This window comes from Carassius carassius, chromosome 11 (genome assembly GCF_963082965.1).
Source record: "Carassius carassius chromosome 11, fCarCar2.1, whole genome shotgun sequence".
Taxonomy (NCBI): domain Eukaryota; kingdom Metazoa; phylum Chordata; class Actinopteri; order Cypriniformes; family Cyprinidae; genus Carassius; species Carassius carassius.
This window is the reverse complement of record NC_081765.1, coordinates 11,270,403-11,288,602: the sequence shown is the minus strand read 5'-3', so window position 1 is coordinate 11,288,602 and position 18,200 is coordinate 11,270,403. Positions and strand designations below refer to the sequence as shown.

At 38.1% G+C, this 18,200-nt stretch overlaps 1 protein-coding gene across 1 annotated transcript; it reads left to right on the top strand.

Moving 5' to 3' along the window:
• The first annotated feature begins 15,744 nt into the window (after positions 1-15,744).
• On the top strand, positions 15,745-18,077 carry LOC132152758 (MIT domain-containing protein 1-like). The gene is made up of 7 exons (XM_059561626.1): positions 15,745-16,266; positions 16,359-16,460; positions 16,848-16,984; positions 17,073-17,159; positions 17,292-17,401; positions 17,512-17,572; positions 17,700-18,077. The coding sequence occupies exons 1-7, from the start codon at positions 16,122-16,124 to the stop codon at positions 17,793-17,795; spliced, it is 738 nt and encodes a 245-aa protein (XP_059417609.1). The 5' UTR covers positions 15,745-16,121; the 3' UTR covers positions 17,796-18,077.
• The last annotated feature ends 123 nt before the right edge of the window (positions 18,078-18,200 follow it).

Genomic DNA, 18,200 nt, shown 5'->3' with positions numbered 1-18,200 from the left:
TTGTTAAGGAAAGTCTTGCAAAAGTTTGGCTCATCGGAGTAACTTTCTGGCGCCGGAAGTCGCGGATCTTGCCGGAAGTGGTCCTGGGAGGTCTCCCGGGGGACGGGCAGCGCAGGCGGTGAGGTGGGCGCAGTGGGAGAGGTGAGTTGATGAATGCGCTGGGTGAGCTCGGACACCTGTGTCACCAGTGCTTGGATCGCAAGTCTCGATGCTCTCCTGCTGCTGATCCATGCGGCTGACGCTGTGGTGAATGAATTCAGACAGTGAAGTGGTGCTCGCTGCTTCCATGTTTGGTGAGAGCGTTCTGTACCAACTGGGTGAAGAAGTGGCAGGAAGCAAGTGCGATTGCGAGATTAATGATATTTAATGAAGACAATGATACAGACAGTACTTGAGACACAAACAACGCTGGGAGGAATGCACAGTCCAAGATGGTGGTGATGAGTGATGAATCCGGAAGGCGGAGGTGAGTAGGCAGCAGGAGAGGGTGACACAGGAACTGGGGGGAAGCGAGCCGAAAGTAAGTGGTGTTGCTTGGTGGTGGGTTGCGTAGAGTGGACGGGGTTCCGGGGAGAGACGGACATCCAACGCAGAAACACACAAGAAAGCAAAGCATAGGTCATAAACATGAAACAACGCTCTCACGAACACAAGACACTAGACAAGCCAATATATAGGGATGAGTAATGAGTGACAGCTGTTGCTGATGACAATTAAAGGAGACGCCCACAAACTAATCAGTGCTGACGCGTAACACACAGACTTCACCCACAAAGTGCAAAACCCAGAGATCACGGTTTACCAACCGTGACATTTTTCTCCACTACTGTCACCTTTTGGTTTCTTGCTATTTCTGGCTTGCTTAGTTGGGGCATAGAAACCAGAAATATTCAGAAGTATTATTGAATTGCACTGACACTACTAGATGAGAACAAAACCAAAACTAAACTGAGCTGGATAATGACAGTATTGTCTTCTGAAAAGATGCTTCATAACTAACCGTTGGCACAGTTATTAAACTGAACTGAATCAACATGACATAAAGCGGCTTAACAATAATAAAGCTGGTTATAGCTGAAATTGAAGACATTTCATAATTGATGAATTTTGCAACACTGCTATTTTCCAGTTTTTCTCTGGGAAGCTGCTTTGAAACAATGTGTATTGAATAAAGCACTATACAAGCAAAGAGAAAAATATGTTTTGCTTTTTTCTTGAGGACTCTTAAACCATGAAATGGACATATTTTCCATGCTTTGACGTCAAAAATCAGGATAACCACTAGTGGGGTGTTTGGGACTGTGAGTTCTTGTGCAATCAGCGGTCAGATGACAATTTTTTCTGCAGAAGCAGTGTTAAAACATCTATGCTGAACTGAACTCCCAGTGGTTTAGCAGATTTCAAATAACAATTTACATTCATGTTCTTTAGTGTTATTGAACCCACACTCTAATCTGAGTAATTAGCAGGTCCCAGCAGGCTTTGTCATGGAAAGTAAGTCTATAGACAACTCAGGGTTTCTGTGTTTTTCTGACTTGGCTCAGTTGGACTTGCATGGACAGCAGCTGCACTGTGTACAGGAGGGCAGAATAACCTCCCATCAACTTCGATGAGGCACCCACAGAGTCGACAACTCCAGGAGATGGCGAAAGAGGCTGATTGTTTGCTCTTATACACCTGTCCCGGAACCTACAGGGCCTGCCCGAATCCAGCATCCCAATATTTGATTGTATGCATTTTTAAGCTTCAGTTATATTAATCTTCACTTCTCAGTCAAGGCATTTCCTTCCCAGGACCTGGGTAAATCAGTGGCTGTTGAACTTGAAATTAAACAACAATTCCCTGAAATGCCTGAGTCATATGTAGCGGTATATTGACTGTGGCCTTTGTGGAGAGGTAGGTTTGGAGGTGCAGAACCAGGGCAGAGGTGCTGAGAGGCCAGCCACAGCGAGCACACAGCCCTGTATGTCCCTCACAGAGCCTGTGCTACTGCTCCGAGCAGGGAACAGGAGGGGGGGGGGTGTGGTTTCAGGGGGTGTTGGGGTTTAAAACTCCCAGCCTCTAATCCTGACACACTGTCTCCACCAATTAGAACTCCTTCAAAAGGCAAAAGGGGAGGAAAAAACAAAACCAGAAAGCCAGCGAGGGCATATTTAGTAACATTTTGGCAAGCTATAATTACATGTATGGCTAACAGAGAGATTTAACTGCTTTTTACCCATTGATTGACAAGGCAGAGAACTACACGGATTCAATATAAGTCTGCAACAGCCAGACACGCAGAGCAAGGACCCGGACAAGTGAGTTCACTGCATTTGAACGAAAGAATCAATAAAATATGTGCTTATAAACACCAGGGCTCTACAATAAGGACTGCCCGATGACCCGAGGCCAGCATGAAAGATGCTCGGGACAGTTGATGGGTTTGTTACAGGCCAGATCATGCCACTGCTGTCGTCATGAAAGTTTATTATTTGCACGTGTTTTTAAGCCTTTCTATTTTAAACATTCAAGCAATTTTAAAGCATTTCAGAAAGAAACGAAAGACAAATCTATTCAGTACTCGCACGCTGTGTTCTGTGTGTACAGTGCACATTCTTGCACTTGGATGGACAAATACATGCAAAAGTATGTCAAAACACCCATCTTGGTGAGTAACTGTAGCTTTAACAATGAATAATCTATTCATACAGTGGAGTAAAGATGCACCGGTCGACTGGCCATTTTTTATTTTATTTCAACCGATTTCTGTTCCGGGCTTGCACATAAACTGCACCGCAATCATTTTCCAAAATGTAATTTGTGTGGAAATATTACAAATTGTGTAACACAGCCATTAACAGACGCTGAAGAAAATACTACCAGATAGAGCAAGCTCACAGTTCGCAATGCACTAAATATTGGAAGAAAATACTTGAATTGGGGGTTTATATTAATGTGTTTCTGAGGGGAACTGACTGTCTTCAGAAAAGTTTACATGGCTTACTTAAACTTTATATGTTTGGCTAGTAAGTACAAATTTTAGCCACTGGCTCGACCAGGCCAGTAGAAAAAATCCTTAGCGTTAAACCCTAAAAACTCACAGAGAGTATGCTTAAAAAAGGGTAAACTTTTATCTGTTTGCTAAAGTTACACTCTTAAAAGTAAAGATTTTTTGGCATATTTGGTTCCATGAAGAAATTTAACAGCCATTGAAAATTTCCATGGCACAAAAGGTTCTTTATAGTGGAAAATATTTGATACATTATTAAAATGTTCTTCAACTGAAGAAAAAAATGTCTCTTTTCAGACTTGTTCACTGAAAGGTTCTTTGGGGAACCAATGGTTCTTCTATGACAATGCTGCGAAAATCTTTTTGGAATCTTTATTTCTAAGAGTGCAGAGGTAAATATTTATGGCAAAATGAAATTCCAGTCACTTTTGATCATTTAATATAGATGAAAATTCTTAACTCTAGCTGTTGATAGTAAGGCTGCTGGGTTGGCGGTGTTCAGAGGGTTAAAATTACCATAAAGGTCAATATTGACTGCTGGAAATCTATTCCTAACTTATAGTAAACATACAGAAATGCATGTTTGTAGTGTGATGTGTATTAAGCATTTTCAAAATCTATTTATGGTATTACAGACCCTACAGAGATAAGCAAAGGAGGTCATTTTGGTCAAAAAATCTCTTTGAAGGTCCTTTGTAAATCCTAAATGAGTTCATCAGGCAATGACCTTCCATCTTTGATCACTCTGTAGTCTGTACTCACAGGATAGGTTGAAGAGCAGTTGATGGAGAGTTTAGGGTACTCTCTCCACAGGGCAAGTTAATCGCATCAAACAACCTTAAAACAAGACCTCTTTTTCAACTTTTCGGATGAGGGAAAATTATTCTCCAGAAATATCTGGCTCTGGACTTCGATGATGAATGTCCTGTTTCATTCATCATAAACTTGTAAAAACATTGACAGTGACAGGGAGCTGTCCTAAAAGTCTGTGTTCAGGTCTGTAGAATGAGAGCAGGTTTATCATTATTACACCAAAGGTGATTCAGGATTCCCTGGGAGACGCAGAGAAAACAAACTATGCTGAAGACACCACATTATGGGAAAGTAAAAAAAAAAGAAGAAAAAAAAGAAAACTCATTTTATGGAAAGAACAATCATTGCTTTTAAACTAGTAGAAATAGCCATGAGACTGAATTCACGTGATTTGTGTCCTGCCAGGAAACCATATGGAGCCACATGCAACCAGAAATTCATATGCATAAGTTTAATGGATAATTCACCCAAAAATTTTAATTCTGGCACCATTTGCTCACCTTGATTTTGCTTCAAACCTGTTTGTCTTTCTTTCTTATGTCGAACACAACAGAAGATATATTTTGAAAATCACTGGTAACCAAAACACTTTAGTTACCATCATTCTTCAGTATATCTTCTTTTATGTTCCACAGAAGAATAATTAAAGAATTAAAGTCAAACAGGTTTGGAATGACATGAAGGTGAGCAAATGATGACAGAAGTTTCATTTTTGGGTGAACCATTCCTTTAATGAATTAGTCACTGTGAAGCTGAATATTACTAATTTTGGTGAAATAGGCCCTCAGTGGTTACAGCCTTGTACAGTGAATAGGTTACCATTATAAAATGTTGATGTTCCTATTTCCCTAATGAAGTGAGAAAAGTTTAAAAGTGATTTTTAACATTCAATTTAGTTTTTGTTAATTGCCCCCATTCTTCAAAGCTTTCAAATCTCACTGAGCAACATCAGATTATAAATGTTATCTTTGTGGGAAACAGTTGACACATACTGTATTGAACTGCATATGTCACATCACACGGTGTGTTGTAGAAAACTGTCGGAGTGCACAGGCGCACACGCTCGCACCACATTGTCCTGTCAGAAGTGAGGAATTTCAAAATCCTGATAAGGATCAATAAGGAAGTTGGTATATATCAAAGTTGTTTACTTTCCTTGCAGATGCCTGACAACAGCCAGCCATCAGACAACAACGTCAAAACAACAGCACACGCCTCATGCGCACATCCCGTAAACGAGCACCAACACCCATATAACAGAGAATTCCACGGCTCCCCAACCCTTCATTTCCTCTGCGAGCTGACGACCTGTAATCACACTTGGAGAAACCACCATACTTTATTACTGCAGTGATTACACCAATTAGCAGCATGTAGGGAGTGGCCCACAATGCCCAGCATCACCACCAGACTGCTCGCTTTCCCCACATGCCAATATTAGTGGGAATTTTCTACTTTGCAGTCAATAAGAACATAGCTCTGCAGTCTTTTGTAATGGTTTATGGCCACAAACAGTGTGGAGTAATGATTAAAGACCATGAGGTGCCTGTTAGAGCACATATGAAATTGAATTTCTAGGAACATTTTATGAGATATTAGGAAAAGGAGCAGGTAACTTTAAAACTCATCTCATTTTTGGTTGTTTTTTTTGTTTCACAGAGCTTCTTCCATCTGCTGTCCATTATTTTTTGTGACAGATGTGCATTTAAGGACATGACTAAATGTGCAATCAAGAATCTGGTGTGAATCACTGTTTATGGACACATTTTCTAGCCACTCATCTTTGATGTGCACTTGTCTGTCACAAAAATATCAAATGAATCATGAAGGAATCTAAAGATCTAAAGGCCCAGTGATCTCTATTCGCCAAAGCCAGAAAGGCTGTTTTTGTCTTTCAACTCAACACATGACATGAATCTGAAAATTTGAGCAGAAGATTAGCAGGTTTTTTATGCCGTACCCCTCTCCCTTTCAACATCTTCCTCTAAGCAGATGTTAGGCTCAGGAGTGGCATCCCAATAAGCCACAAGTGAGCGTATTTTCTTTCCACAGGCTTGAGAGAGAAGCCACAAAACAGTCTGCTGCAACTCAACATAAAACAAAGCACATGAAAAAGAGGGCAGAAATGAAGCGATTTCTCAAAAATTTAGGGAGAGTGGAAACTAAAGAGTTTCTAATGCAACCGTTATTGAGGTTCCTGGTTTCAGCGCAGCAACATTTTTTTATGCGTTTGAGGAACTCCCTGTAATTTTTCTTCGCCACTAGCACTGGACGGGCTTATGATAAAAAGATGTCTATTCTGGGATTCTCTGTAATAATGGCCTCTTCTTGTCTTCATGCACTTCTGTCTTGTCTGAAGACAGACAGACAGCAGGTGATAAATGCCTGGCCAGATGGATAGCTGAATGAAGTCATCAATCCACTGATGTGAATGAAATTAACAAACAAAGTCTTTTTCATTAAAGTGATAATTCATCAAAAAAAAGAAAATATCAATTGTATTAATCAATTCATTTTTTTTAAAATAGAGACGACAAGAGTGGTCCATTAAAGCATCATAATAGTCCCTATAACTTGGTAAGTCTGAAATGATATAATATTCAGCTTTGTGTGAACATTATTTATTATTAGTCATTATTCACTGAACATCTTACTTTACTCTTAAAATTAAAGATTCTTTATTGGCATCTATGGATCCATGAAGAACCTACAACATCCATGGAAACTTTCCATTGCACAAAATAATATTAAAATGTCTTCACACTAAATAAAATAATTAAAAAAAGATGACCGAAAAAGAAAGGATCCCCAAAAAGTTCTTTGGGAAACCCAGAATTGTTCTTTTATGTTCTTCGTTTTTTTTTTTGTGCATACTGTTCCTTTACATGACATTTATCATTCATTTGGCTTAAATCACTGATTACAAGCTTGTGAACACATATACACACATGTAGACAGATGCTTCTCCTATAATTAGAAAGATGTGTCATGTTTAATTAAGCCTTAATGAAAGTGTCGGACAATCCAAAACACCATACTCTTCTCTTTCACAATCTGGTGGCGAGGGCCATTAAAGAAGGACTCATGTGCGGTTTCCCTGTCTAATGGGGTGGATGAATTTCTCCAAAATGAAGGGAAAAAAGTGAAAAACACAGTCTTGTTGCATGACAGAATCCCTCCAAACCAAGACTTGTCCTTTAATACCAAGAGCTTTTCATGTGGCTTCTCCACGATTGCACATGGGGAAATGCAAACCACACTGTTACAGTGCTTATTATACACTGAGAGTATGCGTATGTGTGTTACTATGTGCACAAGGAAAGATCACTGTAGTTGTGCAGCATGCCTTAAACTGAAATGACACGTCTTAATTTGTCAACAAGCTTACCCCTGGAAAGAAAAGAAGTGAATGAAATAAAGGAAGCACTCAGTGCAAGATGCATGTGTGTGTACTACCACTATACAAAAAAATAATAAAATAAAATGATGCAAAGGAGGATGGAACTTCAACTATCAAAAATCTGACTGGAGAGAGCTTTCTCTGTACATACCAATGATATCTATAATACCTGGACAAAGGTATCTGTTGGCATTCCCTTTCTTCTCTGTGACAGTTGCTTAGCTGGCATAGGACCTTGCAAATGTACGTTTTTGAGCCACTCAAGCCATAAATGTTTTGTGACTCACTCTGGAGCCACAGAAAAATTACATCATGACAATACAACTGACTAATTCCAAAACCTTCCCTAGTGACTATCCTGAGCTGTGACGTCAAAGGCGGCAGACAGGAACAAACATAAGACCATTTCATTTCTTAATTTTAAGAGCCTTCAGAAGAGAATCAAGCAATGTTGAAACGTCTAATACAGTGGTTCACAAACAGACTGAAAAAAGCTAAAAGCACAGTTTTCAATTTTCAGCGAAGGATTCCCATGATCTTGAAAAAATGCGGTAGAATAATAAAAAAAGTGATGGGACCTGGAAAAGCTATGGAAATAAATATAGTTTCCATGGGCATTTTGATACGGAATTTTTTTAGTTATGCCAAGCTCTAAAATATTTTATCTGGAAGAAATTGTGCTTAATAATAATTGAATTATTTGTATAGAAAATCAGAAATCAATGCATAACATGTATCAATATAGAAAGTCACAATGGTTGAGAACCACTGATTTAATATAACAGAATAAACTATCTGAAACTTATATTTTGCTTAAAATTATGTAGACAGAATACACAGTTAATTCTGAATGACTGTCAATGGAGAAAGATGTTTCTAAGTACCAGAGTATATAATTATGACCAGCAGGGGCAAACGGGGCCATACTAACTAGCCAAACCCTGACTCCTTTATACACTGCAGTCTCTGTACATCTATCACTCATCACAGAAAAACCTTAAGTTGTGGATTGATTAGGAATTAATTGTGACCACTTATGGAACTGTTCTGTTTTAATGCAGGTGTAATTAAACTTTTGGAAATCAAGGACTTGAGTGCCTAATATGATGTTCTCTGTGTTAGAGATCCCCTTTATAAATTAAAAAAATATTAATAATAAATAAAAAATGTGTATACAAATTAAACTGTGTGAGAAAAACAGTGATATTATGAAGACATGATCCTATGTCACTGTATACTACAACCAAAGAAGTTACTAAAATGGTATAAAGATAAAATGGTGGGAAGTCATGGCCTAATGGTTAGAGAGTCGGACTCCCAATCGAAAGGTTGTGAGTTTGAGTCCTGGGCCGGCAGGAATTGTGGGTGGGGGGAGTGCATGTACAGTTCTCTCTCCACCTTCAATACCACGACTTAGGTGCCCTTGAGCAAGGCATCGAACCCCCAACTGCTCCCTGGGCGCCGCAGCATAAATGGCTGCCCACTGCTCTGGGTGTGTGCTCACAGTGTGTGTTCACTGCTCTGTGTGTGTGCATTTCGGATGGGTTAAATGCAGAGCACAAATTCTGAGTATGGGTCACCATACTTGGCTGAATGTCACCTCACTTTCACTTCACTTAAATAGAACATACACTCATCTAAAGGATTATTAGGAACACCATACTTATACTGTGTTTGACCCCCTTTCGCCTTCAGAACTGCTTTAATTCTACGTGGCATTGATTCAACAAGGTGCGGAAAGCATTCTTTAGAAATGTTGGCCCATATTGATAGAATAGCATCTTGCAGTTGATGGAGATTTGTGGGATGCACATCCAGGGCACGAAGCTCCCGTTCCACCACATCCCAAAGATGCTCTATTGGGTTGAGATCTGCTGACTGTGGGGGCCATTTTAGTACAGTGAACTCATTGTCATGTTCAAGAAACCAATTTGAAATGATTCGAGCTTTGTGACATGGTGCATTATCCTGCTGGAAGTAGCCATCGGAGGATGGGTAGATGGTGGTCATAAAGGGATGGACATGGTCAGAAACAATGCTCAAGTAGGCCGTGGCATTTAAACAATGCCCAATTGGCACTAAGGAGCCTAAAGTGTGCCAAGAAAACATCCCCCACACCATTACACCACCACCACCAGCCTGCACAGTGGTAACAATGCATGATGGATCCATGGTCTCATTCTGTTTACGCCAAATTCTGACTCTACCATCTGAATGTCTCAACAGAAATCGAGACTCATCAGACCAGGCAACATTTTTCCAGTCTTCAACTGTCCAATTTTGGTGAGCTCGTGCAAATTGTAGCCTCTTTTTCCTATTTGTAGTGGAGATGGGTGGTACCCGGTGGGGTCTTCTGCTGTTGTAGCCCATCCGCCTCAAGGTTGTGCGTGTTGTGGCTTCACAAATGCTTTGCTGCATACCTCGGTTGTAACGAGTGGTTATTTCAGTCAAAGTTGCTCTTCTATCAGCTTGAATCAGTCGGCCCATTCTCCTCTGACCTCTAGCATCAACAAGGCATTTTCACACACAGGACTGCCGCATACTGGATGTTTCTCCCTTTTCACACCATTCTTTGTAAACCCTAGAAATGGTTGTGCGTGAAAATCCCAGTAACTGAGCAGATTGTGAAATACTCAGACCGGCCTGTCTGGCACCAACAACCATGCCACTCTCAAAATTGCTTAAATCACCTTTCTTTCCCATTCTGACATTCAGTTTGGAGTTCAGGAGATTGTCTTGACCAGGACCACACCCCTAAATGCATTGAAGCAAATGCCATGTGATTGGTTGATTAGATAATTGCATTAATGAGAAATTGAACAGGTGTTCCTAATAATCCTTTAGGTAAGTGTATATTTCTCATGATTTCCAACCTGTCTTGTAAAGTTTTTTACATTTTCATTTTTAAAAGAGCTTTGAGTCACTTTTTTGAATGACAATAAATTAGCAATAAATTGTTTTCCTCTTTTTGACAGAAACACTACTGTGCAGTTTTTATTTTGCTATTGGAGAAAATAGTAACCAAAAATTATATTTGTTGTAGGCTCTGTTCACCACTAAAGAAGTATGAACAATGATGACTACAGCTTCTTTCCATTACTTATTTAACTACTCACAGTGCAGTACTAGTTAGCTATGGTAAAACTGGATCGCAAGCACTCAGTAAGATACCTTTTTTGCACTGAAATATGTTTTTCACTGTTTGCTCAATCAACTGGGGTGGGAATCGGCACTGGTTTCACGATTCAATTAGATTACGATTATCATGTCAACGATTCGATTCAATTCGATATCATAATGCATCATGATTATATCAAATTTATCTTGTGCATTTTTTATACAATTATAAGCAGGCCACTTTTTTAAAGAATTATGATAATTAATTAATATATAATTAATTAATTATTGTTAAGGATTGAAAGTAAATATAGCTTCAAAACATACAAGCAAATATAAATTTGGGCGGCAGGGACAATTACAACTGATAGACAAAAAGCACTTTCAGTATTTGGGAGTGCTTTAAGTATCGAATGTTTACAGATAATCATAGTTATGGGTTTTTCTTTTTTCTTAGCATTATTGCCATTTGATTATTACTGATGAGATCATAGACACTGGCAGATTTAATAGACTGCATTCACACGAATGCACAGATCTATTTCCACATATCAGATATTTTGTCCTGTTCTGAAAACATAACTGACTGTGTTTACATCAATTTCATATCATAAAAGTAGATGCTTCAGCTTCAGGACAAACAAACTGAAGGTGCACATGAAAGTCTGTCAGTATGTTAGTTTCATGCATTTAATATGTACTGCATTCCAAATGGCAGAAATGAAAGCATATCTAAAGTAAAATACTAAAATAAAAGCGATTTGAAGTAGAAGCACTGTCAAGCAATGTGCATGTGTCTCACAGCACATATTCTGTGCAATGAAACCCACCGCATTTGTTTCTAGCACACATGTGTCATATGCGGGGAAAAAGTAAAGCTCCCATTTAAAAATAGAGAGTGCATTTTAAATACTCGTGTGACAAGCCCATATGCGAATGACGTCATAGGCTATACTTGAGTCTATTACTGCATCGATGCAATGATTAATTTCGACATCCCTAGAATCAACAGCCCACAAATGATGAATAATGTTGATTTAACTATACAGGCCTTTGTGAATGAGGGAAATGTTCAAAATTCACTTGCAAAGGTGAAGTTCATTTCAGTTCACACTCTTTAATTGTGCCTTTTGGAAACATTAGTTCAGTCATGTTGTAATGGGACAACGTGAAATGGGACAAATGTGAATGAGTGCAATTTAAATAGTCCTTCTAACTGGAAACACCTGTAGGTGTAAACAGTTCCTGGTGGAACCCCTTTCTTCCGGGTCCTCACCGCCACACCTCATACTTGCTCCGAGTGGGCCTCGGACCCGATCTCCAGCATGGGAGGTGGATGCACTAACAAGGAGGCTAAATGACTACAGCCATTAGCATTAGTCGCTAGTGCGTCTCTTGAGATCAGGGGAGTGAGGTTTACATGCACAGTACCTGGCCGCTTGAAGATGCTTGAAGATGGCCGCTTCGTGGGCACACTAATAGGCTCTAGAGTTGAGTGCTGGGTAAAGTGCCGCCCCCCTGGCCGAACTGTTCCCATTGCCTTCTCTCCCAAAATCCGGTCTACTTGCTGCCATGCATGAATTGCCAGCCACAGAAAAGTTAAAAAAGAGGAGTCTAAATTAAGTGCCCTTTCATTCCAGCATTTTCATGGTTTGGCTAAAAACAGGGTGCAAGATGATTCACATTTTATAAGCCCTCTCTTGCGGCCGCCTGCGTCACCCTGGCGCTCGGACTCTACAGCTCATTCACACATCTCTCTCCCTTTCTGTCTCTCTGTCCTGGTCTTATACTTTGTCTTCTCTAGCACGCAGTGTTTACAGATCTATCTTTTTAGTAACAGGTGACAAGGCATGGTTAATGAAAGGTATGGGCAACATTATGCATTTCACATTTTTTGTATCAATATTAATCAACAAAAATGTATGAATTACTTTCTCAATATATTATGGGACTTTTAGATGTTTGCAATGTGTCATTGAATAAAGCCTTGATTAATAAACAACTCTGGTTTCACTGGTGTTGGTTTATCTTTTCCTGGACAATATGCTGAATAAACAAGACAGTCCATAACACCCCTGTAACAGATGTAGCCTAACGTTCATGCTTTTAGCAGAACACAAACTTAGTGGTTGGAAGAAAAAGAAATAGGAAGAGGATATGCGTTTCTCTAAACAAGTCTGACAGCTACTACCATTTTGACCACTGTCAGACATTATCATTTCTGCACCATGGCTGCTGTTGGCCTGGCAACTGCTTCCAGAAAAAACAGAAGGCAGACGAACTCATCTGGGTGAAGTACACAGATGTGCTACGGGACAATGACCTGCACTTCAAACTCTTCAAACTCAAAGCCAATATGTGTTGTGTAATGCTGCCCTCTGCTATTCATGAGCAGTTTTGCAGGGAGCAGTAAATAAAATCATTAGGGTGTGTAAACTGGTGGTGTATGGTGTGAGAATAATGACTATATATGCATTTCTAAATGCAACGGTTTACATTTATATCAACTTAAATCCAATTGTACCAAAAAAGTATCAACTCTCAGCTCACAAAAAATATTAAAAGAACATTTTACTAACGTTCCCTTTAAGTTAGTAAAATGTTATTTTTGAATGTCACCTGAACAAATAATTCTGAATAAGGTTTTTTTTTTCTTCTTCTTCTTCTTCTTTTTCTTTTTTTTTATGGTTTATAAAAATTTCTTGGTCATGTGACTTAATGGCAACATTAAGGGAAATGTCTCGTTTTATTATCTTGCAAACATGGGAATGTTACTTTTGAATGTTCTCTAAATCATCTTAGATGAACGTCCCACTAAAATGTTTCAGAAAAAATAAGTTCCATAAACGATGTATAAATATCATATTGTGCCAATGTTTTGAGAATGTAATAAAGACAAGGTGACTTTGAACGAACGTTCTATTAACGTTACCGGAAGAATATTATTCACAACCTTGCCAAAACATTAGACAAAGTTCTGAGAGCGTTCCCAGGAAAAATATTGGGTATGTTTTTGATGGGGGGACTATGGACTTGTACTGATTGAAAGTGGAAATAACTGCAGAAGTTGGTCACCAAGTGATGTGAACATGGTGGTGCGATCATGCTATGTCAAAAATATTAATAATAACAATATATCAAATTTAATGAGCAAGATCGATGGACAAATTAAATTTTATATACATATTTCCGATATGACTCACCACACGCGCGCCACTGAACAGTGAAATGTTTCTGAACCTGCACACTAAAGTGTCATCAAGCAAAAATGTATGTATTTATTTATTTAGAACCTTTTTGCTTTCGCCCTGAATGTCTAAAATATTTCGTTAACAATACAACGTTTATATTCAAAGACTCAAAATTAACTTCTAATAAACATCTATCATTGCTTCATCCTGATCAAACCAAACTGTTTTTAGTTTCCAGAACACATGCTATTTTGGATACAGTTTCCTTCTTATAACACATCTGCTACTAGATATTTACTAAAAATGCTATTCCACAGAAAATAAAAAGATCCACCACAAAGACATGGTAATGAATTAAATTCCATAGTTACGACTGTACACAGATTGACTGAACAACTCTTCCAACCTCCATTCATGCCAAAGCAGGAGGAAGCTCTGGGCAGTTGGCGATAGGAAATGGACGTTGCTGGTCTGAGGTTTGGAGGAAGAATGGGAAGTATGCTGTTACTGTGGTGCTGGTCAGACAGCAGGCTTAAGGTTTCCACACCACAGCTGCCCTGACCACATCTGTCCTTTGCTCTCACTCTGTCTTCTCAGCCATTTAAGCTATAAAATGCTTCCTCACTAAATACGGCTCCACCCAAGTCTTAAACTGTGTACATTAAAAGAACACCCCCTACTACACCCACATAGCAGTGAATTAAATGGGCTTGCTCGGCTGTAAAAATTGTTGGAGCGACCAAGCCAGCTTTTCATTCTCATGTTCTGATGTTGTTTGTGGTCATCATTGCCCCTTTATGAACAAGCAAAAAAAAAAAAAAAAAAAAGCAAAAAAAAAAAGAGCAGTGATGAGAAGGAAAACATTCATGAAAACTGGATTCAATTAGTAACAGGAGAAGAGCAAAATAAATACACACACAAAAAATATGTTTTTAATTCAATATTTTGACATTTCTAAAACTTTAACTCTTAAAAATAAAGGTTATTTATTGACATTTATGTAGAACCTTTAAATTCCATTGAATCTTTTCACTGCACAAAAGGTTCTTTATAGTCTAAAAAGGTTCTTTAGATTATTGAAATTCTTCACACTAAAAAATAAATAAATAAAATAAAATGGTTTTCATTGGCATCACTGGAAAACAAAACCTTTTATTTAAAAAAAAAACCTTTATTTTGAAGAGTGTTGGGTAATATGCAAATCAAGTACTTCACAGTCTATGAAGAGATGAGAAACATTTACCTGTCGTTAGTTTTTCTAAAAACTTTTGCTGAAATAGCCTCATTTTCACCTTTATATTCACCTTGATCTGTATCCAAATATAGTTAATTAAAAACATAGCTATTTTGTAAAGTTTCACACTCACAGGTACTTTTAGCAAACACTGAGATATTAATGAAATCATAAAAACTTAAGCAAAGTCTGCCATTATCCTAAATATTTCACCTGCCCTGTGTTCAATAAACTCACACAAGCTCTGTGAGTATTACGTTTGTATGTAATTTGGCTATTATTTTCTGTGTCACAATCATATGTTGGTTATGAAATAGCATTCCAGTTTGGAATGCTATTTTGATAATACCAAAAACTGTAAACACCATTCGATTTTCTGACTGTAGTGAGAATTCACAGTAGATGAGCTCAAAATCAGTTTACAGTTTCCAAAACATCTCTTTAAACCAATTTTTTATCACATCAATTACTCAAAGAAACATTTTGTAACAAAGTTCTATGTTTTACTGTTACCTGTGATTTACTGTGATTATAATCACAACTGTGGTGTCAATTCAAAATGATTATGTATGGAAATTACAAAGAATGTTTTTCACACAAAACACACTGTTATAGGAATAATTCAACCATTTTATGAGACTATTTGTTTTGTGCAACATTGACATAAACAAAGTTAATATATGCAATGTGTGCAAATATGCCATGCTTAAATAAACTTATAATAATGATAACATGATATGAGTGTTGTTTAAATTAAATAGGCCCACAACAAAAACATATTGTGAAAAATGAACAAATTAATGCATTTAATTTGTAATTTTAAATAAATAATATTTTTTCTGTAGATAAAGTATCATCTACAATATTATTTATTATAATTTATTTGTAGATAAATTATTGAATGATGCACTGTTACAATTCATAAGGTAATTGGTAGAACCACTTCAATGGCTTTTATTTTATGGACTTCTATTGACCAGCGGAAACGAGGGTTGGTCCTTCAATGTAACAGAAACGAAAGAAACCGATGCATTCACTCTTTAGTTCCTACCGGAAGCGTAAAAGCATACAGTAGCGTTTGATTTAAAAAGTTGTGTTCGCCTTCGAAGACTATTGACACGCTACTGCTGGACTACTTTTAAACAAATATATGTGCTTCCATTGATTCAGTGTAACTTTGGATCACGAAAGCCCTCCGCATTTGAAGGTTTTCAAGGTTTTATTTTCTTAAATTGTGGTGCGCTTCTCATAATTATTATTTCCCCCGTTTTTGAAAGGGCTTTAACAAGTCCCGTTAATACGCAATAACACTGCACATGTGAGAATCACGGTCAGCCGGTTTGTAGTGTGCTGCTTCAGTCAAAAAAGGTCGCCATGGCTCAGGATTTCCTCCCAGGCATGGAGAGCTCCGCAATCTCTGTCTTAAAGAGAGCCGTGGAGCTGGACCACAACTCGCGCTTTCAGGAGGCTCTGGTGTGCTACCAGGAGGGGATCCAGCTCCTGATGCATGTGCTGAAAGGTATGATTAAAACAGCCTGGAAATGGCAAACGTCTTCTTTTGCTGTTGGATTGAGATGGTAGTCTTAATAAATAAGATCACTGTTTTTCTAGCTGTGAAAGATGATTCAAAGAAGGGCCACTACAGAGAGAAGATCAAGGGCTACATGGACCGAGCAGAACAGATCAAAGACCATGTGAACAAACTGAAAGAAGGTAGTCGGTTCAACAACAACAACAAAAAGTGCTTTAAACAAGGTGTTTTCAAACTGTGCTCCAGGAACCTACAAAGGACTATGGAACAGTTTGGAGAACAGCCATTAAAAAAAAAATATATATATATATATATATATATATATATATATATATATATATATATATATATATATCTTATATATATCTTATATATATATATATAATGTGATTAAAATAAATTAAATAACTATCATATAATGTGTAGCTGCCTGATACATTTTAGGGCTCCTGGCATGGGGATAATCATATTTGGGGGCCCATGGTATCTACAAAATCGAAAACCCCTGGTTTAAACAACTTTTGCTCTTCACATTGGCTCAGATTTCTCATTGTTGTCTCATCTGTCAGAGGGTAAATACCACGAGCAGATAAAGATAGCAGACAGTTCCATTGGTTTCAGCTATGAATCCCTCTTCAAACCCTACATTAGAGACGGACTGACTGAAGTCTGGGTGGAAGATGCTTATGTACGGCATGTCCATCAGGTAGAGACTGCAGTGATGCTCCTGAATGCACAGTATAACGCAGTAATGTATCTCAGAATGACATCTTACAACTGTTTTCTTTCACCAGTTGTATAATTTCCTTCGTTTCTGTGAAATGCTGCTGAAATGCCAGTGTAAAGTAAAGACGATTCACCTTCTGACCTCGCAGGATGAGGTACATTTTTCCAACTTCCACAAACCGTTTTAGATTTGCATCGACTAACACACAGAAAACTATGTATAATATTTGTCTTTTTTTTCATCTGAGGCTTCCATTAGTGTTGACCTTAATCTTGTGGTTTTCCAGAACAGCTCTCAGCAAACCAGTGCCCTGGCAGAAATAAAGCAGTCTCTGCAGAGTCAAAACGTCTGTCTGGACATCCAGTACTCCTCTACTATTCATGACCGGGAGATCAGGTACATCTCAGATCATTCTCATTTACTGTATATTACAGTAAACACACTGGGCGTTAATGTTACAACATTGTTCTATGTCTAAAATCTATCCAACAATTTTGTTTTCTCAGGTTTGATAATGGCTGGATTATTAAGATTGGCAGGGGACTCGATTATTTCAAAAAACCCAAGGTACCATCTAAATTAAACCGTAATCGTGCTTGTACAATCATATTTATTAAGCGTTTACACCTGTGGAATGTTCAAAAGAGAACCTGCTGTTTGTTCATGCATGCATGCACTTTTTTCTCTTTTCAAGGGTCGCTTCTCTGTCGGATACTGTGATTACGATTTAAGAGAGTGTCATGAGACTACTGTGGATATTTTTCATACAAAACACACGAAGAAGGCATAATCTGGCATATCTATGGGACGTAATTTCAAATGCAGTCCTCACATACCAACCCGGACAACTGGAAATGTGCCTTTTGATCCCATTTACAGCTTTTAAATAATGCAGAAGAACTGATTTTGTTGTCTGTTTTAAAATGTTCTGAAGAAATATTAAGAGGTCTTCTCTATACCATTACTTCTATTCAGCTTTTTTAAAACTATTTGAGCACTAAAAGGCTATAATAAGGTGATACAGATATGTATTTATATGTTTGCTTCTGTAATAAAGATAAAAACCGAAGTGCATTTGTAAATAAGGTAGTAGTCTGTAAAATATTAAAACGTTTTGTAAAGGGGTGTTTTACTGGCTATGCTTATATCAATAAAATATATACTCTATGCTTCAGCAGCGCCATCACGTGGTCAG

Coding starts and splice junctions, on each gene's coding strand:
- LOC132152758 (XM_059561626.1), top strand. CDS start 16,122: ATGGCTCAGGATTTCCTCCCAGGCATGGAGAGCTCCGCAATCTCTGTC. Junction 16,985..17,072: donor ATGTACGGCATGTCCATCAG/GTAGAGACTGCA, acceptor TTCTTTCACCAG/TTGTATAATTTCCTTCGTTT. Junction 17,402..17,511: donor ATTCATGACCGGGAGATCAG/GTACATCTCAGA, acceptor TTGTTTTCTCAG/GTTTGATAATGGCTGGATTA.